A 23,119-nucleotide genomic window follows, 5' to 3' on the forward strand; every position below is an offset into this window, starting at 1 on the left:
GAGCTTTCATACTCCTTTGCCTTTCCCATCAGGTCTCTGTGCCCAGGTTTGCTGTTGGAATTGTGATAGGAAGAAATGGAGAAATGATCAAAAAGATTCAGAATGATGCTGGAGTTAGGATTCAATTTAAACCAGGTTTGTGTGAGGATGGAGAGCCGTTACTTTCTGACCAGTGTTCCACTTTGGGATTGCTAAAGTGAATCTGAGCTGAGGTTCCAGCAGCTTAGGCTTTCCTCATTTACAGGTGCATTGTTCTCTTTCTGAAACCCATTTAAATATGATGTGCTGCCTCCTCATGCACTTCTGGTTTTCAGAGAGTAAGATTATATACAGCTCATTTGCAAACATTAGCTGTCACAACAGTCATGTCTTGAGTGGTAACTGTATGGATAAACAAAATAACAATAACAAAAATCTTTTATTTCCTGTTAAAGAATTCTCCTTCAGGACATGAAAGCCTTTGGGGATCAGGAGTTGATTAATTCTGAGTAACTTTCTCTGGGTCCTTGGCTGTCTGATCACCTATCAAAGCTGCCTTTTGTCCTCTTAAAATTATATCAATCTCTTTCATGGCTTTTTGACATTTGAAAGTGTGTTTTCTTTTGAGTGTTGTTCCCTCTGCAGTGTGGGCTGGGTTTTGTCTTCTTTCAGTCCAGGGAAGAGGGGCTGAAGGTGGAGGGAAGCAGTAGCTCCTGGGATAGTTCTGTTGTGTGAAAATGCTGCCAGCAGTGGTGGTGCTGGAAGGAAGCTTGTGTTGGCGAGTAGATGTTTTCTCCTTTTAATTTGGTCTTTGCCACCTCTCTTCACAGATGATGGGATTAGCTCTGAAAGAGTTGCACAGGTCATGGGGCTTCCTGACAGGTGTCAACACGCAGCCCACATCATCAATGAGCTCATCCTCACAGCACAGGTGAGTTCGGGAAAGAGCTTCTGTGGGAACATCTGGGAACTTAAGTTGTTTGGAAATGATGAGCCGGTGGAGTGGAGTCACATCAGGCACTGACTGGAGGCTCTGCTCAGACAGCAGAGCATTGCCAGCGCTCAGTGGTGCCTCCTCTTCAGACTCCAGCCCTCTGGTCTGGTGGGAGGGCACAGGAGGGTGATAAATGTTCAGGTATTGAGACACTGTGCTCTAAGACACAGCAACATATTGCATCGCCCAAGAGCAAGAAGTACAATGGTGGGTGAAGTAGTAGGGGCAGACTCATGAAGGAGGTTGTATATTCCCTTTTACATTGTAAGAAACTAAGACTTTAGGCCATATCAAGTACCTGAACATAATTTGTCCATCAAGGTCCATAATTTGTCCATCTTGATAACTCTTCTTGCCCAGGATCTGGTTTGAATGCTTGATTTTATTAATTTTTTTAATAATCCACTTAAGTTTTGAGGTCTATTATGATAGCCTCTGACTGCCCATGGCTTTTTGATTTTGGAGAAATCAGTTACCCAAAATAGGTACGTCCTTTACATGTCTTTGAACTTAAAAGCCTCCTCTGGAAGTTGTGGAAAATGTGAGTTTCAGCTGACTAATTCCAGCAGTTCTTTAAAGGATGACACTTGAAAGGGTTTAGAAGCAACTCCTGCGTGTGTCTGTGCCAAGATCTATTGTTTGCTTTAAAGAGAGCCCCCATCACAGACTAAAAGACCTTTAGTAGTTGATGCTTATTTATAGGATTATTTCAGAAGATATATAGGCATGCATTTAAAAATATAAATATCTTCCTGAGTCAGGAAGGCAACTGTAACCTACATTACTTGGCATTTCTTTAAAGTGCTTCAAAACCTTCAGTGTGAAACTGCTGTCCAAGAATATCTTAATCCAGCACCACTGATTATCAGCCAGTTTAACTTACCTTGCTTTATTTTGTTTTCTGATGTGCACTGGGGCCAGCAAAAAAAAAACACTGATAACACATGTTTTGCCTTGGAAGGAACGAGATGGCTTTGGAAGCTTGGCTGTCGCCCGAGGAAGAGGCCGTGGCCGTGGGGACTGGAGCGTCGGAACACCCGGGGGCATGCAGGAAATAACCTACACGGTGCCAGCTGACAAGTGTGGGCTTGTTATAGGCAAAGGTGGGTTTGGTGACTCCAAATACCAGAGCTTGCAATCGTTCCCTCTCAGGATGGTCACGTTCTTGCTGTCTGACAGTGAAGCTTTGGAGTTTTCTGTAATTGTAGGTATTTAGTGGCCGGTGAATGCAGCATAGGAATAAGCTATAACCGCTTGTGGTTGTTTTCTTTGTGGTGCTCTCACTCATAATTGTACTCTCCAGGCCCTTGTTCACAAGCTGTAAGAGAGGCTCTTCATGCAGAGCTGTCAAATAAGCTTGTTATAACAAGCAGCTGGCTGAGAAAAGGCAGGTTCATTTGTGGATTCTTTTTATATAGAATTCGTTTAAAGGACAGTTTATCAGGGACAAGCAGAGCAGTCATTTCATCATGCTGGATTTCTGAGTGCTGTGTGATGAAATGGAAGGTCTCTGAGTGTGGTAATAACAGTTGCTGCTTCCAGCCACATACCTGAAGTGTGTGATGAATAAAGTGAAGTAGCAGGATTTGTCTTGTCTGCATCTGGGCTGGCACCTGACCTGGTGCACCTTGGGAGCATGTTCACTGCCATGGAGGCCCCTTGGCTGCCTTAGCCATTGGATCTTTCCATGCTGAGGAGATGGAGGAGGAGTCATCAGACCTTCCTCTCAAGGACCAGGACAACCCCACGATGGTTATGATACTGAGCATCAGCAGCAGTCTCAGTTTGTCACAGAGCAGGAGCTACACATGGAGCAGTACTTAGGGTAGAGCCAGTAGAAGAACTCTGTTGCTCTGAGCTGTTGTGAAGTGTCTGAGCTAATGCACTGACTTATCAAAGGAGGTGTATTTAATTGTTCTATCTGCTTATTTCAGAAAGAGTGATATGTGCCTTAACTGGTATTTAGGTAATCACAGTTGGCTTTTAGCCTCAGCAAATAGAATAGGAATAGACAAGCTACACCGGGAAAGGAGGCAGAGATCTGAGGGCATCGTGACATGTTTCAGTGGCTTGGAGTTTTCTGGGCAGGACTGAGCTTGTGATGAGATGTGGTGTGGCCTCTTTCCCCTGCTGCACATCACTGCTGTTCCCTGCCATGTGTCTGGCCCCACAGCACCCTGAGCTCCTGCCTTGTTGGATGACGAGGGACACGGGCAGGTCAGCCACGTACCTGTAATTGTTTTCAGATGTTGTTCTGTGCCACAAACCTGAACACTTTTTTCAATATGAAAACCCACCTGCTTTCCCCATTATGCAGAAATTGCAGGGTGATTGTGCTTGTCCTCACTGAACAGGCCAGTTGGGCGAAAGATCAAGCAAAGCAAATTTTAAGCCCATGAGTGAGACTTATATGTACGGAAAAAGCAAATTATAATGAAACTTTATTGCTGTATCCATTAGTCATCCTTAATAAAGGATCAGAAAAGGTCACTTGTTGTTCTGCAGTGCACTGAAGTGGAGCATTTGTGACTACAGAGAGCACTGCGTGCTGAAAAGATAAATGCAGGTAGTGGAGAGAACGTCCTACCATTCAAGTGCAGGGCCTGGCACAGCCTCACTGGGGGGTGAAGGGTGGCTTTTTACCTTTGTTTCCACAACAGCAAAATAGGGATTCTTACCCGGCCAGATCAGAAGCTTTCTGGAGTGACTAATTACTAGTTGTATGGTGATTTGAGTGCTTGTAGCATTGTAATACCACCTTGTAATCGGTGTTCTCACAGTGCCTATGCTCTTAGGCTGCTGCAGCCTTCACTTTTGTCAAGTGAGTGATGGCTGTAGTGTTGCCTTTTGGGGCCTGGATCGGCATGGATGTGCTACACTCTCCCTACATTGATGCAAGACAGCCAGTTCTTGTTGCTTCCTGTGCAGGGCAGAGGGGATCTTAGTGGGTCTTTTTTTTAATAGTGACCAATTATAAAACATTTGCTCCCCTTTATAGTTTCTGAGCAGTTTCCAGCTTTTGGGGGTTTTTTCCCACTAGGATACAGGACAGGACTGTTGAGCTTCTCTGTAAAATCTGGCTGAGGCCTCTGGACCATCAGCTTGATCTCCAGATCAGCACCTAAGCCATGGGTGCCCCGGGCCCCCAGCGTGGTGTATGTGATGTGGCCACGTAACTGCTGCTGTGCTTCCAGCTCCCTGTGACCACTTGGGACAGGGAAAAGAGGGAGATAGGGAAGTTTCTCATCTCAGTTTCTGCAGCACATGTGGTAGAAGGTCTAGGGCCCTTTTCCTATGGACATCACTTCTCAGCTTGGGAGCGTGAGCCTTTAGGAGCCGACAGGGCTCCCCATGGATCCTGTGCCTGGCTTTTTCCTCTAGAGGGTGGGTAGGTGCAGCTTTTCCCTTCCAAAGGCCCCGAGGAAGGGTGGAAGCAAGCGTCATACACATGTCAAGCGCCGTCTGTGTTTTGGTGGTGCTTGGAAGCAGCCCTCCCTGGGCCCCCCTGGATTTCCATGATAAATACTGCGATCCTGACAGATACCGCGGCCGGCCCGGCGCTTGTCAGCCCGGCTTTGAGCAGGTTTGATTAATTGCTTTACGATTTCACGTCCAGCCGGGAGGCCGCTCCTGGATCCCTCCTGCCCCCCATCAGGTGGAAGAATGGAGCGGGATGAATGCCCTATAGACAGCCACCATGTGCCGAGCGGGTCACCTCGCTGTGGGGAGGATCAGCTCCTTCCGGCACCCGGCAGCATCACGGGGGCTGCGTCACTTCATTTGCATGCTCTGGAGGCTGGGTTGGGATGGCTTGGATGGGAGGGAGCGCTTTGGCATTGTAGGAGGGTAAGGAGGACAAGGGCACCAGGTCCTGCTATGAGAATAGGAACTTGCAGCCTCCCTCGTGGAGCGGCAGCAAACTTGATCCTGTGTTATGGTCTAGGAGAGACCTGCTGTGGAAACAGTCCCAACAACCACGGACTTGGTGCTGAATGGAGCAGTGATTTAAAATCTGTATTACCCCTTGCTTCCAGCTTGAGAGTGCTTCAGTTTCTAATCCCCTTTTGGAAGGAGAAAGTGGTCAGCAAGCCCTGGTTGTCCCTCGGTCGCCCAGTAAAGAAGTTCTGCCACTCCTTCAAACTGTGTTGCCTGAAAGGGTCCTCTGTTTTCATTAAGCAGATGAAATGGCTGTTGGTTCAGATCTCACCTCAATATGTAAAAAACAGAGCTTCAAACAAGTCTGCATCAGACAAAAGCATTACATGAAAAAAAAAACCTTCTTGGTTTTGAAACTTCATCTTCCCCCTTTCCCATGCTTGACTGAAAGTAAGTGGGTTGGCTTTTGGCTGCACAGTACAATCCCTGTTGTCTGCCCAGGGATGTGACACGACTATCTTTTGTTAAATGCATCTTCAAAAATTCATTTAGAAAGAGTTAATTGCCCTTTGGCAACTTTTCCTCCTCCCTTCCCCGAGAAGGCTTTAAAATGTTAAAAAGGTCACGAGTCCATTACAATGAAATGAACAAGTGTCTGCAACATCCACAGTTTGTTTTGAAGTTGTGCTGGATGTATAGAGATGGAAATGTGAGCAAAATTGAGGAGATTGTTTTTGGAGACTCTTTTTAATTAAAACCAGACACAAATCTCTGGTGAGTTTCCTTTGCTCTCTATTCTGCTTGCTGTTTGTCCTTTGGGCTGATGACTTTTTGGTTTGTGATTTTAAAAATTTTAAAACCTCTTCCTTCCCTGCACCCTTTAATTTCTTCAGTTGAGTGGAGCTGCTCTGTAAGTTGTGTGAGCTTCCAAAAGAAGAATTGAACCATTGTAACATTGGCTGAAGCTTTTGTTAAGCAAATTTCATGAAGAGACCGGGACCTAGCAGGTCTTGAGGAAATCAGATCCACTGTGACTGGCCCTGCTGCATCCTGCTGGAAGCACTCCTGTGCTCTTGTGTATCCAGATGGCAAACGAGCCAGACATGTTCACTGCATGCACAGCTAACTCTGAAATAGCAGGAGACAGCCTGGAATCCTGTGCTGCTGTGGTTGTGGAGGGATGTGTAGCTGCGGGGTGAAAGCAGAGGCTGCTTTAGGGCAATAACCTATCAAACAGCACATGTTTGGGAGAAAGCTTAAGCTTTGTTCAGCTACAAGGTATGTGGCTGGTGGCTTTTTGCCTTAGTGATGATAAAAAAAGAAAGAAGCAGCATATTTTGGTTGCAGGTTACCTTCTTTTACGGAGGATTTCAACAGCTGTGCAAAACCACCAGAATTCAGTCAGTGCAGTTTTTGCATCTGTTTTGTCAGAGTGAATCCCAGCCATGCTGCATCTTGTTGGGATGTGTGCACACAGGGGGGCTGTCTGTTAAAGCAGCACCGTCCATGATGCCATGACCCAAACTTGCAGTAGCTCATGGCTGCAGGTCATGTTTGTGGCACGTTAAAGGAGCAACATGAGCCCAGGTACTGTGGTTTCTTTTGCTGTTGCCATCCTCAGCCCACCTCCTGAGGCACACAGAAGGCAGCTGAAACCATAATTTGCCACCAGAACCTGACTTCTATATGGTTTTGTGGAAAGAGATGCAGGATATCCCTCCTTATGTCTTGGTTTTCTTTTCTTCAGGTGGTGAGAACATCAAGAGCATAAATCAGCAGTCGGGAGCCCACGTGGAGCTCCAGAGAAACCCACCTCCCAACACAGACCCCGGCGTACGAATATTCACAATCAGAGGGGTTCCCCAGCAAATCGAGCTCGCTAGACATCTCATAGATGAGAAAGTTGGTGTAAGTTCCATCTCTGTTGGTCTTCATCTGTCTCTTCCAGACGTGGTTTAGGTACCTGTAGGCCTGGACTTGAATATACATGCTTACATTATTCAGCTTCAAAACCATTTGCCTGTTAGCAGCTGTCTTGAACTCGATGGCCCTCCAGCATCCACTGGGCTGAGTTTTGCTGTGGTCCCAGAAGGATCTGACTGTTGATATAATCATGGGTAGTGTATACAGTTATATGAGAGGGAAGAACAGCAATAATAAGGTATGAGAAGGCTGCCAAAGGATGTTTTTGAAGGGAAGACAACAGTGTTGCTATGTTAAAATGACGTAATCCTGGCAGCATCATCCTGAAAGCAAAACATTCAACTCCTTGCTCCAGTAAATCCAGGATGATTTATCTTACACTTAATGCAGTGCTGTGGTATTGAAGCTTAATAATGTCAGGCTGCAGTACTACTTTGGTAAAAAAGTATGGAAAATACTGAACTGGGGCATAGGAAAGCTGAAAAGCAGCCTTCATGCTGAATTGCTTGAGAGGAGAAGGCTTGACACCAGCCTCAGGATCCACGTGTCCCAGGCTGTCTTCTCTCTTTTCTTACTACTCATAATAGCTGCCTCCACCCTGTACTTGGAGCTGGCATTAAATATTTGTGGATTCCATGACAGGGTACCAGCATGGGTGGACCTGGAGGATTTGGTCAAAGTCCGTTCAGCCAAGCACCCGCTACACCTCATCAAAAGTAAGCTGCTCCATCTCATCACCATCGGGCTGGGAGGGGATGGCTGGGAGCCAGGAAGTGTTGGGAGAAGGTTGGAGGACCCTGAAGGGGTGGGATATAGCAGAGCCTTCTATAGATTGAGCGTTCAGAAGCATAAGCAAGCAAGCTCAATCCTTTAAGCCTGACCACGGGAAAAATTTCATCTATTAAATGATAAACCAGGTAGGTATTGGCATCTCCAAAATTCCTGTCTCTAGTGCAGTGAGAGCATGGGAAGAAGCCTGAACTGCATGGAACACAAGGAATGCTGTTCAAGTGTGATGTATCTTCATCTTGGCTTCATGAACAGACTGACACCAAGGCAGTACATAGCAGTTCACACCTGCACAGCCTTTCCTTCTGTTCCCATGTTCACCTGTTTGCTCAGCAGCTGCTGACTATGAGTTACAACTTCTCTCCTGTGGGCAGCTTCATGTCTGTGGCCTGGTAAGTATTTTACTGTCTACTTGAGCATGGCTTTTTGTCCTCTGCAGTGGTCCTCAGGCGTTCATGACGCAGGGCTGGGGCAGTACCTACCAGACGTGGCAGCAGCCTGGACAGCAAGTCCCAAGTAAGTGCCAGGACCTGGGCTGGAGAAGGGTTGGTGTTTCCTTTGCAGTTGCTGCTTCGTGCCTGTGAAAGGCAGGTCCACCCATGAGACCACGTGTGTGAAAGCAGCAAAATGATTTCCTGAGCAGAAGAGTTGTGTGGAGAAACGTGGTGGTGTTTGAGCTCAGGATGAGCTGAAGGCTGTGGAAAACTGCAGTGCTTTTTGTGTGCTAAACTGCTTACTGCCTCTCTCTGCTCTTTGGGTAGAAACTTGGTCCTTGCTGTCTGTTCCTAACAAAAACATTCCTGCCTCAGGCTCTGTTCTCCCAGGATTCTCCAGGCAAACACTTACCAACCCCACTTCCCCCTGACAGGCACCCAGTGTTGCTGCTGAGCCCTCCCATCTCTTTGTTTTTGAGCTTATCATTTGTTGCTTATTTTCTCTCTTAATTACTCCTTATGAGCTCTTCTCACTGTTCAACTCCCAGACTGATGGAAAGGAGATGGGGAAAGTGGAAGAAAGGTTAGGCAGGGCTCCTGTACTGGTCATTTTTTCCTAAAAACCTGCTTAGTCAAAATTAAGCAGTTTGGAAGGGAAGTATCCCTTTTCATAATAATTCAGTAAATGCTAGTGGTGATGTTGTAACTGCACCATCCTGTGTCCTCTACTGCCAGAGGAATGTATTGTTCTAAACAGAGCAGATTTATGTCTGCTGGCTAATCTCAAAACTCATGCGGTGGTGGAAATGTCCAACAGACACAATCATAATTTTTCAAGAAATATAGGGTTTTTTACTGGCCTGGTCTCATGAAACTAAAGCTAAGCACCAAACAGTGTGTGTGGGGGGGGTAATTTTAAAGGGGTTTGATGACAGATGTTTTTCACTGTCTTAAGGCTGATTTAGCAGTTAAGTAGATTATCGACTTCAGTGTAAATTCCTGCTCTTTGAGGTGCCTGAGGTAGAGGAATCGTTGGAGGGGCAATGCCTGCAGTTGCACTTGTGATTCCCTGTGGCACCAACCACCTTTGAATGTTTATGAAATCGTTAATGTATGAATTTTGAAATCTCAGTGCTGCATTGTTAACTTGGTGCACTTCTGAAACACGGGACACGGGAAGTGTCTTAAACTCTGGATGAGTAATTGCTCCTCAGCAATTACAGTCTAAAAAATCATGACTTTTCCTTTGAGCTCCAGGGACTTGGAGGTCAGTAGTTGTTCTCCTTTCTGACAGTAAAATGCAATGGTGGGCTTCTATGGACTTTTCTGCTGTACAGGAATGGAATAGTATGGTACTGAAGAAGAGTATTTTCTCCTTAGCTTGTTTTACAGGAAAAAAATGTTATTCCACTCGTTTCCTTTGCACCCCCAAAAGCTCTGGACTCCCCTGAGCTTTGGGAAGCAGAGCAGTCAGTGCAGCAGGGAAAGCTCTACAAAAAAGTCTTAATTTTTATCTTCCCATAAAGCCTTTGAATAAATGCTTACAGAATGTGCATTGCTCTTTGCTTTGCAGGATGCCTCTTAGAAACTCACCTTAGTCACTTAACTCCTTTCTCCTCTCCCTGAAACATCCCCTCATCCTGCCCACCTGCCACTGGGGAAAGAGAAACCTCCCTTCCTGCTACAATCATGTCTCAAGCTCACCCCTCCTGGCTTTGGAGCCTGGTATAGGAAGCACAGCCCCCTCGAGCCCCCTGATGACCCATAGTGCAGCTCATAGCCCAGCGATGGCAGCTTTGCACTGTCAGGTTTCTGGTGGCTCCCAAGACCCGTGGAGCATCCTGCCTTGCCACTGTCCTTCCCTGGGTGAGTTTAGCCCCACAATGTCATCTTTTGGGGGCAGATATTTTTTTTCTGCTATTGCACCTGATGGATGATGATGGCTCTCGAGTTCCATGTCTGCTTAGGATGCTCCCTGTTCCTGTTTGTAGCCAGGCACACTGAAGGCAGCCTGAGTAAGGAGAAGAGGGCACACACAGTAATGCTTTAAGCAGCCTTCACCACTTTCCTCTGCTGCAGATCACAGTGGTGCCCAGGCAGGCAAGGTGGAGCTCACCAAGGCGTGGGAGGATTCTTATAGAAATAATAGAAACTTTTAAATAGAAACTATGTAAATACCTGCTTTTGCACTTTTTAATTTGAAGCCAGTCCTGTGAAGGGTCCCTTCCCCGAGTGCTGCAGCCTGTGTGTCACAGCTCTGTTAGCCCTGTCACCGCGCCGGCGTCCTGGGGACAGCCTTGAGTGCCCTCCTTGTGGGAGGAGGGGCAGACCCCCACCCCCTACACATGTATTTAGATTTTAATTACTTCCCCCATCTTAAATAAATTAACTGGCTGGGGAAACATTTTGCTGTGAAATGCATTTAGCTGCGTGTCCTTTCAGCCTGCTGCGGACTGTAATTCTCCAAGAAGAAAAGGCATTGAAGGAGGTCCTTTGTTGGCATTAGCAGGTGGACAGTTGAGGCAGCCTTGACCTCTGCCAGAAAAGGTCCTGACTTGTAGCGTTGGTCAAGTCTTTTAACCCGCTTTTATGCCCCTGGACAGGACTCTGCTGCCCTGTTCCCTCCACCCACTTCACACTTGCAGTGTATTATTTCCCCCCTTCCCCCCACTTCAAAGCCCCCCCTCTGGCCGGGGCCAGCCTGCAGTGGGATGGGCTGGGAAGAGCTCTGCTCCACGCGTGTCCTCTGTCCCTGCCTGCTGTCTGGGTCCGTACTGGCTCTCCCTGTGCCTCCCTGCAGTTCCCAAATGCTGTGTTTGCTGTTCAGGGCTGTTTGTTCGCCGTGTGTCTCACCGAGGGCTCTGTGCTCACAATGGGACCGAGGGCAGTGTGGGTGTCCCGCCTCTGCCTCGCAGGGCTGGGCTCTCCCCTGCTCTCAGATGTGCTGGATTGAAGGTGTCTTGGTGCTTCAAAGGCGAGGAGTCTGTGCTAGGTGGAGCCCAGGGTTTGGAGTCTGTGAGCAGGCAGTGGCACTGCTTCCCTTGGAGCAGCGTGGGAGTCTGGAGACAGTGCTGTGAGCCAGCTGGGGCTGTTGTGGCTCCCTCTCCGGGTGGGGTGTGGGGTGTGTGCTGAGGGCAGGTGGTGCTGGCTGTGCCTTGTGCCGGGCTCTTGGCTCTCTGAGGAGGCAGGAGTGGTGTGGCTGCCCTGGAGCTGTGTGCTGGGGCAGGCTGTGTGCTGAAGGCTCTCGTGTGGGCACACTGGGGCTCCTTCAGCTGTGCTTCACTGAGGGGTGAAGGATGCAGCCCCTGAAAAACAAGTGAGGTGACTCAAAACACAGCCATTTCCTTGGCAGCTCCATGGAGGTGACAGGTTTCAGCTCTGTCAGGGGTCCCCCCTCCATCCCTGTCCTCTTTTCAAGTGGACTGACAGCCCAGGGTGGCTGGTGTGCAGCTGAGCAGCTCCCAGCCACGTGCTTTGGCTTGAGCAGGTCCCAGCAGGGTGAGACTTGGCTTCGTGCCCTTTAGCAGGGCACAGGTGAGGTGAAACCAGGAACTTGAGCTTTTCCTCGGCTTTCCCGAACTGAAGGTGCCCAACAGTATAGGAAAATGGAAGCTGAAGTGTCAAGTCTGGGCAACTGTGATAGATCCAGGACCTGTCTAGTGGAAAGGTAGATGTCACTGGCTGGAAACTGTCACCTCTTCCATACTGATGTGCCCCTTGTTGTCATCTTTGCACAGGCCAACAGAGCCAGCAGCAGAACAGCCATCCCGATTACAGCAAAGCATGGGAGGAGTATTTCAAAAAACAGAGTGAGTGAAACAGGCTTATTGGAGATGAATCAGCTCTTGTTACAAAGAGGACTCTTAATCCGATGACTTGCGTCTCCATCCCTGCCATTTTTGGCTTCCAGACCCCCTTTGGTCCTGTCCTGTTGGTGATGGTGCATGTAGTTCTCCCACGGAAAGCTCTCGGTCGCGCTGTGGTGCCTCGGGAGAACTGTTCCCACTGATCCACGGTCCCCAGCAGACCTCCTGCCCTGCTTGCAGCCAGCCTGCCTGGGGGAAGCATAGAGCACACAGGAAGCTGATGCTGGCAAAATCCAGGGAGCTGGAGCTGGGTTGTGAGAGGGTAGGAGAGCTCGTGGAAAAACATGGGCCTGGCTTGTTCCACTGCGTCACGGAGCGCATGATCCCGACTTCTGGACTTGCTTTGGACACTGTGCTGCTGGAGGCTTTGGGCCAGGGTGACGGGTGCAGGCTGTCAGCCTGTCCCTGCAGCTGCAGGAGCGCTCTCGGTGCTTTGTGCCTTGCTCTTGGCTTGTCCCTCCCGATCCAGCTCGGAGCCCGTCCCGCCGTCCCACGCAGCGGAGCCGGTGTCTCTCTCTCAGGTGTCTGCAGCAGTTGGAAGGGGCTGGCTCTTCTTTAAGCTTGACAAAAGGAGATCCTAACCCTGGGCTTGGACTTACAGAATTGCTCATCTCTCCCTTTTCCTATCTTTCTCTCCAGGTCACGCTGCCAGTGCTGCTCCTCAGGCAAGTTCCCAGCAGGACTACACGATGGCTTGGGCAGAGTATTACCGACAGCAGGCTGCCTACTACGGGCAGACACTAGGGCAGGCTCAGGCACACAGCCAGGTCTGTATTCACCCTCCCTCAACCCCACTGCTCTTTCCCTTGGGGGATTGGGTGTGTTGGCCTTGGCCTGGTGTGGGGACTCTCCTTTGGGTTCACATGGTGAAGCAGAGGTATTTTGTGGCTGAGGAAGTGATCCCGGAAGTGTTGTCTCAACGGCAGTCTTATTTCCCTGTACGGGGTGAGGATTTTTTTGGGAGAGGACTTAGAGGTTATTTTTTTCTCCTGGGAGACCCCCAGGCTGTTGTGTGACTTCGGGGAATTAAAGGAATGACTGAGCCAGGCTGGTGAGTAGCACAGCACTGGCACATCCCGGGACCGCGTGTGCAGGCTCTGCCTTTTGTGGTGCTGGGACAAGAGCTGTGCACCCACCAGCTCCCTGTGCTGAAAGGGAGACCAAAACTCTTGAAAAATAATTTGAATTAACCTGCTTTCAAGGAAAATCTCACCTCAGCTGTCACTCAGCCCACCGGAGGGTTGCGTGGGGTTTCTCCCACGGGCCTTTCCCGAGCACCAGGCTCGCAGAGCAAACAATAAAGCAAAAACTCTGTGCAAAGCACCTTAGCGTGATCAGACCCTTCTCCCCACTGATCCACGTTTAACTGTGGCTCCTGGGAGCAGGGGTTGGTGTGGATGCCGGCGGCAGCCCCGTCCCCAGGCAGCTGCACTGCCGAGGTCGAGCGGGGCGAGCCGGTGCCGCTGTCGGCGTTGCCGCCGGCGCTGGGCAAGTGTGACCTGGAAGCGGTGGGTGATAAAAGGGAGTTCCCTTCATTCCCCTCTTAAGTCTGGCCCACTAGAAAGAGGGATCTTGTTTGGTAAGAGGAATGCTGAGAAGGAGGGCTTTGGTAGGGGCTCAGAGCATCCTTTGAGGTCTGTGTCCCGCTCGGCTGGAGCGGGGACAGACCTGTGTCGGGGGAGGAGGGCTCGGCAGCTTTGGGAATTTGCTGCCACTGAGTAACTTTTCCTTTTCTCCCCTCTCTCTTTCCAGGAGCAGTAGAACAAGGTCCTCGTGGCAGTTTTTTTCTCTTGGAATCATTGTGGAAGAAAACCTTTTTGTAACAGAGGTTTCTAGATTTGCAACATTTTGATGAAGACTTTTCTGTTTGTGAAACACTAGCTGTAGGATAATCTATACTGAACTTTTCTAAGAATCAGGAACAATTAGTAATGTACTAAACTTATGGACATGCTGGTAATTTTGTTTCCAAATTTATATTAAAAAAAAAACAAAAAAACAAACCTCCGGGATTCTTTTTGGAGAGAAGCCAGAGAATTTGCAGGCACCAAAACGCACCCCAGAGCTGTGACATTTCAACATGTGGGTTTTTGTGTGTGTTTTTGTTTTTTTTTTTTCCTTTTAATTTTCGATCTTTTCTGTTGACACAGAAAGAGTGGCTTGGAAGTCTTAGGTGTGGTATGTAACAAATCTTAAAAAGAAAAAAAAAAATTTAAACAGTATTTAAATATTCTTAAATATGTAAATTCATTAAATGTTTTACTTCTAATTTCTTGTATCTTGGCTGTCTTTGATTTTATTGCATTTTTAAAAAACTGAACTATGATATGTATTGTAATTAATGATATGAATTCTGTATTGAGACAGTTACTGTTTGCAAGTTCTGGGCGGGGGGGCATTTTGTAGGGTTTGTATAATTTCTAGAGTCTAAAGGGGTAATATAAAAACGTGTTAATTTTTTTAGCAATACATTTTTTCATGTCTCCATTGCTAGTTGCATTTATGTATCTAAGACCTCCAAGCTTGTTTAAAAAAAAAAAAGAAAACAAAAAAAAAAAAGAAAAAAACTTTCCTCTATGCTCTCAGAAATATAAATACTGTTATTTTTAATATTAAAATGAATCTGCTATTAGTACCTTTAACAAACACTGTGGAACATAAAACCATATAAAAGGTAGTAACTATTTTTTAATTCCAAGGTGTTTTTTGCTTTTTCATTTCTTTTAAATATTTTCTTATCTAATATTTGTCAAATTACCTAGAGAAATAAATGAATCTAGTATTAACCACGGTATGCGCTAAATAATTTTGATTTAATAAAAGGGATAATATGATTTCCGATGTTTACTGTAGTGTTTCTTGTACAGATAACAGTGTATTTTTAAAGGAAAAACGGAATTGAAGCTATTTTTTCTTGCATTTTTAATTGCCCTGCGGGACATTCCGTTTTTAAATGTACTGAATTTACTGTTCTTGGGTTCTTTCCTTATTTTTTTTCCTTATGCTTGAAATGTCTAACTATAAAGAACCGCGATTGGATAATGTTGAGCATGGTGTTTAAAAAAAAAAAAAAAGTGTTCTTTTTATTTGACTGACAGTTGCATTTTACACTATATAATAAAATTTCCACAAGGTGTCTTGTGGGTGAAGTATTTCCCGTCTGTTGGACTCCGTTGTTCCCTCTCCGCGGTCCCGGCGCTCCGCAGGCTCCGGCTCCTTGCGCCGCATCCCGGGGAGTTTGGGGTGATCGGTGAGGTCAGCACCGGCCTTAATTCTGGTGAAACTCTATTAATGTCACTTCAGGTCTCTCTTGGCACTGTGACACCGAGGATTTCCATGGAATTTGCTGTAATTGTCGCTGTCTGGGCCAGAAGGATCCGTTTTAATACCGGGAAGTTTCCTACAGCCCTGTGAAGGTTTTACTGCTTGTCGAGGAGGTGGCAGCCCCTGGTTTTAATACTCTCAACTTGTTGCTCTTCTCCAGCTTTGTCTTTGTGGCTGAATCCATCCAGGACTTGCCATCCCTGCAAGTGGGGTCGCTGGAGCAGCACTGACTGGGAGAGGGATGGGGAGGGATATGGCTCCGGCCATTCTCACCTATTGCACATTAACTTTTAGTTGTGAGGCCAAGCTTGGCAACAACTGCAGCCCCTTCAGGGGATCCCTTTCTCGTAAAAATGTGAGTTTTGAGCTCCTTCAACCCAAAGCAACTCCCTCCACTGTTCCCAGGCAGCTGCAGGGGTTTACGGACGGGGGAAGGGAGGGAGGGAGGAAAGAAGATCCCATCTGCAAAGCCGGGAGCGGGAGGCATGTTGAGAGCCGGAAGAAAAGGAGATGTAGCATCTCTAAATATACCTCCAGAGAATCAAGAGAGACATTGAAAGATGGGATAGTAAAAGCCACTTGGAAAGAGGGGAGAGGGGGGAAAAAATGGCTAGAGGAGGGCATAAAGGCTGCTGATGGGAATTGGGAGCGGGCATTACCGAGAAGACTTCCTTCTAATTCATCTTCCAAGCTCTGTGCCAAAACAGCATTTGGCATGGTTCACAGGGAGCAATTGTGTGATAATGAACCCTAAGGTGTCCCTTAATTGAAGACTGAGGATTACAGATTGTGCCAATAGTCGTAAATGGTGCAGGATTGTGGGAGGATGCATTTTCTTAAATGTATCTGTAAGTACAGATGAGTGAGTCTCCCCAGTGAAATGTCCATACTATAAATTATGGAAATATCTCTTTCTGATGCAGCCTTTTATTGAGGGGGTGGGGCAGCACAAGAAATAGTTTGCAAGCCTTTGAAATTTGGCCTGTCATTAAGATGGTGCCTGCAAAGCTGGGTTTTCATCAGCAGTCTGGTGTCCTGAAGTGCTTGAAATGTTCCCAAGTTCACCAATTTGTTTTCCATTATTGCTGCCTGCTCGGGGCGGAGGCCACGGCTGTGGAGCTGTTGTGAGTCCACTATGGGATGGAGAGGGGCAGGGTGGGAGGCAAAGAGAGGCCTTGGCACCTCACGGTGGGCTGGTGGCCTCTGGGTTCCCCCAAACTCCAGCCCTGCTACCATCCTGGTCTCTGGCCATCCAGGGAGTCCTGGGGCTGGTGTGATGGTCAGTCCCACCCCAGGGCTGGACAGGCCCCCTCACCTTTCCCTCTGAGGTCTGTGGGCTGCCTCAGGTGTGTGGTGCAGCCCAGAGGCTGCTGTGCTGCCTTCAAGCCAAGTCTGTGATCTCCAGGAGAGGAACTGAGTCTCCTGTTCAGCTCTGGGCAAGTTTAACCCCCAGTAAAGCAGATTAAGCCCTGACTGCACTGGGTTTGGAGGCAGAGGTGGCTTGTCTGTCCCTTTGGCAGAAACTGGATGGTGCAAGGAGCAGGAGCAGTCCCCAAGGCGCCACATAGAAGCCAGCACAGGGGCCACATCTGGTATTTTGGGGTCCGTGAGTGGCAATGGGGACAGTGCAGCCTCTTCCTCCTCACAGGGGACCAGCACCCAGCACGAGGCCATGGCAGGACATTAATCCTGGGGGACAGCGAGGAGATCCTACGAGGAGACCTTCAGTTTGGGGACAGTGGAACTGGAGCCAAAGGCCATCCCAGGTGAGTGCCCCGGCGGGAGGTGCCCAGCCCCAGCTCACTGGCTTCTGCTCTTCCCTGCCTTTGACAAATAACACTCCTTCTCTCAGGGATGATCCCTTTCTGGAGGCCTTGGCTCAGGCATGTGATGGCTCCTCAGAATGAATCCCTCTTGGGTCTGTCCAGCAGCACATTTTCAGTGGGCTGGCAAGGGGATCTGCCCCAAGTGTCCCATGGCACCACCCAGGCTGGCAGCACCCGCAGGCAGAGGCCAAATCCTGAGCAGACATTTATTGTGGTCCTTCTGCAAACCCTTTCTGGGCAGCAACCTGAAAAACCCTGTCACTAAAGGATCTCACTGAGTCCGTGATGACCCTGATGCTCTCCTGTGCTCCATATTCAGTGTGCCTGAACAGGAAAGGCTCTTTTGGGAGTGGAAGGGAGACTTTCAGATTACTCTAAAATAGTTTCTTGAATTTTGCATGATTTGAGGACAAACTACATTATGGCCATTGTGAGTTAAACTGAAATGACTCTTGAAAGAGACAAGAAGACGTGGGACTTTCTTTTTTCCCCATCTTCAATTATTAAATATTTAATTGCATTAGAGGAACGGTGTATTTACAGTAACTGATGACGGGCAGCAGGGGCAGAGCAAGAGCTCGTGGTGTTTAATGTGGAGCTTTTTGATGTTCACGAGGTCCCTTCTGCACTTCTTCTTCTCCCCCAAACCTGCCTGGTTCATCCCACTCTCAAGAGGATTTTGGGGGCTGTTGGTGTTTGTAGGGCTGTGGCACAGGGCAGGAATTGGGATCTTGCAGTGATGTTTGTCAGTGTATCCTGTCAAGCAGCACATGGGTGTTTATTCCATGCAGGGAGCTGCTAAGCCTTGGCTGGTTTGGACATTTTTTTCCCTGTGAGTAGCACTGGTGCAGGGTGACCATTGCAGACACAGCGTTTCTCTGCTCTCGTAGGGCTGGGAGAGACACAAAAGGAATTTCCCACAATTTTTAATGATGGGAATGAGCAGAAACTGGAGTTATGTGATGTGAAGATGAGTTGAAAGAGCCACAGCTCCATGGTCTGTTGGTGAGAGGAGACAGTGGCCCCCAGGGCTGAGGGCAGAGGGCGAGTGGGCACCGAGCCCCATCCTTGTCTGGGTGGCACCTCGGTGGGAGCTGGGGATGGAGGGAGATGGCAGGGAGGGACTAACCACCCTGAAGGTGTTTGAGCAGTGGGTGCCCAGCTCTGCCCTGCCACCTCCCTCCAGGTCTGGGGCACCACGTTCAAGGCGGGTGACCCAAAAGAGCATCTCCAGGGTTGATGTGGGGGCAGGTACCAACAGCCCCCCCTTAATTATCTTCCCACCCTGCCCCTTATCACTTGAGGAAATCCTATTTCAAGGCCGCTGTAATGAAGCCTCTGATCTTTGCAGAGCCCGGCTCGCTCCCCTTTAATCCCGGCCGGGCTGGGGTGCAGGTGCCGCGGTCCCGGGGGATTAGACGGTCCCTTCCCTTTGTGCGAGCCGTCACTCAGCGCGGCCGTGCCCCGGTGAGCAGCACGGGCCCGCGGGGCTCCTTGTTTGGCCCATTCACCAGGGAATATTAAACTTCGCTGCCGTGCAGTCATTACACGGGGCGGCTGGAGCTGCTGCTCTGTTTGTTTTGGAGAGAATAGGGTCGGGAAACGGCAGGAGCCGCAGGAGGACTCATCTCTCCCCGCGGCCGGGGTCACCTGTCTGCCGGGCAGCCCCGCTCCTGTCACCCATCCCTGAGAATAATACCTGAAGGAAAGGAACGGGGCGGGGGGGGAAAGGCAAGAAAGCGAGCGAGAGCGGAGGGGAGCGCACTCGGCATCTCTGCTCGGCTCCGTGGCCTCCCGCAGAGTGAAATGGAGGCAAATAATGCCCTGGAGCTCCTTTCCCGAGCAGTGCAATCAGCCCGACTGGCTCGGAGGGGCTGCAGTGCCCGGTGCCGGAGCGCTCGCCGGGAGAGTCACGGCTTCATCGCACCAACCCCTCCCTGCCCGGAGCTGCTGGGCACCCTCTGGGCACCCACCGAGCACTGCTCGGGGGCATCCTGAACCCTCCCTGTTGTTCCAGGCCCCCTCGGAGGGCAGCAGGGACAGACAGGCAGGGTGCAGTTTGGAGGGGAACAAGGATCCGATCAGCTCCATCCATGGATGTGGCACCTTGGGGACGGGCCACTATCCTTTCCACCACGCACCTGCATGTGCCCTGTGTTGGGATGAGGGATGCTGGGGGCTGCCCTGAAGCAAGGGGGGCACCCACGGGGACTCCTCGGTGCCCCATCCCGGCCGTGGCCCCGCTGGCACATGATGAAGCCCCACAAGTGATGGGGCAGAGGTGCTGCTTGGGGTGAGTGAAGGCACAGGGGGGGGAAGTCTCACCCTATGGGGGGAACATGGGGGCCTGCGAGGGACCTTCCAGACCCCCCGGCCCAGGCTCACCCTGGACATTCCTTGTCCCCCCACAGCTCCTTCTGGGAGCGTTCCCGGGCGCAGGTAACATTTGGGCACATTCCCATAACCGAGTGCCGCCAACTGCTGCGGCGGCAGGGCCGGAGCCCCTCTCCAGTGCTGCTGTTTGCTTTGCAGCCTCCTCAGCCCCCATTGAGGCTTTTCAGCTCCAGCCCCTTCAGGGGGTTTAAGTAGGTAAAACCTGAGGAAGAGGCTATTTTCCTCCCTCCCTTTTGAGCCCTGCCTTGTGCCCAAAAGGCCCCCTTGTTTCACGCGTGCCAGTCACCTGGCTGGGCCCCCAGCCCCTTTCTCTCCCAGCCTTCCCTTTCTTTCTCCTTTCTCTCTTTTGACTTTTCCAGGAGCCCTCGCTCTCCAAACGAGCTTCAGATTGGATCCAGATTGAGGTCCCTTTGTCTTTCAAGGGTTGTACTAAGCTAATTAAATGTGATCCCAACAAATAAACGCAGATCTCCCCATTACATTCAGGCCTGCCTTTCAGGCAGCACCGGGCGGCCCCTCGCCCCCGCCCGCTGCGCACAGGGTCCCCCTCATTGAGTCCTGGCCATTGAAAGCACTGCCAGGATTTCTTTTGTGCCGGGGGTCTCCGAGCCCTTTTTCCATCAGAAAAGACCCCCAAACAGCAGCTCGGCCTTTGTGAGTTTGCAAGCAAACGCCAAAGAAAAGCCCCCTGAATGCTTTAATAAATGACACATTTAGCAACTTCGGAGGCGCCTGGCTCCTGCGGCAGCCGCAGGGGTGTGATGATCCCTCCTGCCCCGGCTCCCCCGGTTCCCGCAGGGGCGCGATGATCCCTCCTGCCCCCCCTTCCCTCCGGCTCCCGGGGCATTTTGCAGCCCGTGGAGGCGCGGGGGATGCGGCTGGAGCAGCTGACCGCCTCGTCTCCCATCCCGGCTCTCTGCCGTCCCCCTTTCCCGGCGCTCGGGGGGCGCTCGGAGCAGGTGATGGGGTTGTCCGGCCTGTCCCGAGCCGGCCCCGGGCTCAGGGGCTCCGGGCAGGGCGCGGCGGGGCGGCCGGGGCCGGGGGGCTTTTGAACTCGGACTCCTTTGCCTGGTATTAGCACTGGTAAATCCAAAGTCGTTTTTAATGACACGCATCACCCCCCCCACACACTCCACCTCGGATCGAGGGGCTGCGCTGGACTTTTCTCAGCTCAACTAATATCTTTTTAATGACTTTGGGAGGGGGCAGAGCCCGGCTCTGCCCTAGAGCCTGGATTGCTCCAAACAGATGTTGGGGCAGAGGGAGGGGGATGCTCTTCCCTGCCAGGGACTTTCTTCTAGAGTTCAAACGAGAGGGGAGCTTTCAATCACCGCTAAAAATGTATTTCTCCCCATCGAACAATGGGCTCCTTTCTGCGCCCGGGGGGACTCGGCTGCGATCGCGTTTCTGCCGCCGGAGAGGAGAAACCTCCGGTTTTAGAGCAGGAAAACTCAGCCCCGAAAAGGGCTCTTCCCTGCGCCGGTTATTTCGTAGCTCCGCATCTTTCCTGCTTTCACCTCCCTAGAGAAAAAAAAAAATATTTAAAAAATAATACAAAACTATACTAACGAAGCACTAAATCCTCCTCCCTCGCCGCAGCCCTTCCCCGCCGCGCAGGAGCCGCCGCAGATGTTCGCGGTGAAGCCGGGCTGTTTGCGGGGTTTGAGAATCGAATCGCGGCTGCACCGGCCCGGGGCAGCGGCGGCTCCATCCCCGCATCCCGGCTCCATCCCCGGCGGCCCCACAAGAGTTAAATTTTAAAGCAAATCAAATTCCCATTGGCCACTGTATATTATCTCAGCAGTCTTCATTTGATACCTCTTTAATACAGAAAGGAGCTTTTCAAACCCCTTTTCTCTCTTTTCTCCCCGCCACTCTTTAAGAGCAATAAATGTTCAACTGCAATAACTATAAATCAATCTCCGCTCTGTTCAAATCCTATTCATGCGAAGGGCTGGAAGAGGGGAGAGAGCTCCCCCCTCCCCCCCGCCCCCCAAAAAGCAGCTGCTGGGCTCTAATCTCCTTTCTTGCACTGTCATTCACCCTCATTTTTCCTCCATCACCCCATCCCTGCAATCTTTTCTTGTTTTGCTTTTCTTTTCTCTCTTTGCTGCATTATGATCCCATGTCTCCCCTCATCAGACCCCAACCTTGTCCAGATCCTGACCATCCCCTTGTAGGCTGTGAAAGAAAAGAAGAGTCCATGGATGTCAAATTGGTCTCAAAAAGACCATGAAAGATTGATTTGCTCCACTTTTCTTCTGCCTGACATTATTTCTGAGGGTCCTGAATGGGAAACCAGAAAGTCTGGGACTGGAATAAAGATGTTCTCTCTGTAAGGGGGAGACGGGGGGGAAAAAATGCCCATTTACTCCTGGCCCATCAACCCTGCAAAACAGAGCAAAAGAAAAGAGGACTGTGGCTATTCAGAGTCAGACCAATATGTACACCTCCCAACAATATGCCAATATACTGAGGGCTTCTCTATTAACACCCATGAATATTAAAGTGCTCACTAAACGCTCAGAAGGAACTTTGGGAATATACACATGAAAATACAAGCAGCATTGTGCGGGGCTCAGAACAATGGGGCGGCGATAATGGCCCTTCTCTATTAACAGCCATGAATATTAAACTTGTTTCCTCTTAAATGTTAAAAAGGAGGGATAGCTGCGATATTAAAAAAGAGAAATGGGGGGGGGGGGACACACGGACACTCAGCAAAGCACCTTCCTAGGACTGGGAAGAAGCTTTGGGAAACAGCTGGGGATATTTAAAACCACGCAGAAAATGGAAGAATTTTTTTTTCCTTTTTCCATCACTCCCCCCCGCACCGCCGAGCCCCCGCAGCCGGGAGCGGGGCTCAGCGCAGCCCGCACCGGAGCCGCAGGGGGTTTAAGAGCATCTATTATTTTTTGTCCCGGGATAACTTGAAGGTTGAAGGGTTTTCCTGGGGGGGGGGGGGGGGGGGAATAAAGCAATCCGAGGACTCGCTTGTCTCGGCGGCCAGAGGGAGCCGGTGCTGGGAACCTTTCCACCTGATGCGTTATATTTAGCAAAACTGGAATATTCTGACGGCTCCTCCAGCCAAAGTCCAGAAAAAACAAATAAACTTATTTTTTACGCTTATTAAACCCCAAACCAACCCTTGGCAGGTTGTTAACCTCCCATTTCCAGGGCACCGCTGCCTCTCGCTGGGCAAACACCCTCAGCTGGAGCAAGTTTGGGTGGGTTCCTGACATTTGCGTTGCTTCTTGAACGGCTTAATAGAAATAATTGCACCTGGGTTGCAGCAGCATCATTTTGCCAAGGGCGGAAGCCACTCCACAGCTTCATCCTATAAAACACCCACCCAGGGGATGGGATGGGGGTTTGAGTTGTGCCTGGTTCCTGCTCCGGGCACGGTGAGATCTGGCGGGGCTTCTCGGGCGCAGGAACCGGCCTTTGAGCGCTTGAGGAATTTGGGGGCCTATCTTTCTTCCCCCAGCCCTTTACAGCCCCTCGTCCCCATGAAAATCAAAAGAACAAGGCTAAGGAGAGGGCTCTAAGCTCCGACACAGCAGGACTGGGTTTAAATCCGGGAAAGATTAACCCTTTGCTGAGCCGGCAAAGCTCGGGCCCGGAGGGAGGGAGCGCTGGGTTTGGGGTGACTGCTCTGGTGCCACCTTCCTGGCCATCAGGGGTGGCGGCGGGGCTCCCGGGGCTCGGCGGGGC

The 23,119-nt window shown here is 50.0% G+C and overlaps 1 protein-coding gene across 3 annotated transcripts in view; it reads left to right on the plus strand.

Moving 5' to 3' along the window:
• Nucleotides 1-15,015, plus strand: part of FUBP3 (far upstream element binding protein 3) — a 39,055-nt gene extending 24,040 nt beyond the window's left edge. For 2 of the 3 annotated variants that reach the window (XM_027739320.2, XM_039388119.1), the window contains 8 exons: nt 33-135; nt 810-910; nt 1,935-2,076; nt 6,597-6,757; nt 7,415-7,488; nt 8,001-8,077; nt 12,501-12,628; nt 13,614-15,015. In XM_027739320.2, the coding sequence (XP_027595121.1) occupies nt 33-135; nt 810-910; nt 1,935-2,076; nt 6,597-6,757; nt 7,415-7,488; nt 8,001-8,077; nt 12,501-12,628; nt 13,614-13,622 (795 nt within the window). In that variant the 3' untranslated portion in view covers nt 13,623-15,015. Of the gene's footprint in view, nt 1-32; nt 136-809; nt 911-1,934; nt 2,077-6,596; nt 6,758-7,414; nt 7,489-8,000; nt 8,078-11,732; nt 11,805-12,500; nt 12,629-13,613 lie in introns of all 3 variants that reach the window. The other variant, XM_027739319.2, reaches the window with a different exon arrangement.
• The last annotated feature ends 8,104 nt before the right edge of the window (nt 15,016-23,119 follow it).

This window comes from Pipra filicauda, unplaced genomic scaffold (genome assembly GCF_003945595.2).
Source record: "Pipra filicauda isolate LSUMZ 115617 unplaced genomic scaffold, ASM394559v2 scaffold121_size3267253_pilon, whole genome shotgun sequence".
In the NCBI taxonomy this organism is placed as follows: Eukaryota; Metazoa; Chordata; class Aves; order Passeriformes; family Pipridae; genus Pipra; species Pipra filicauda.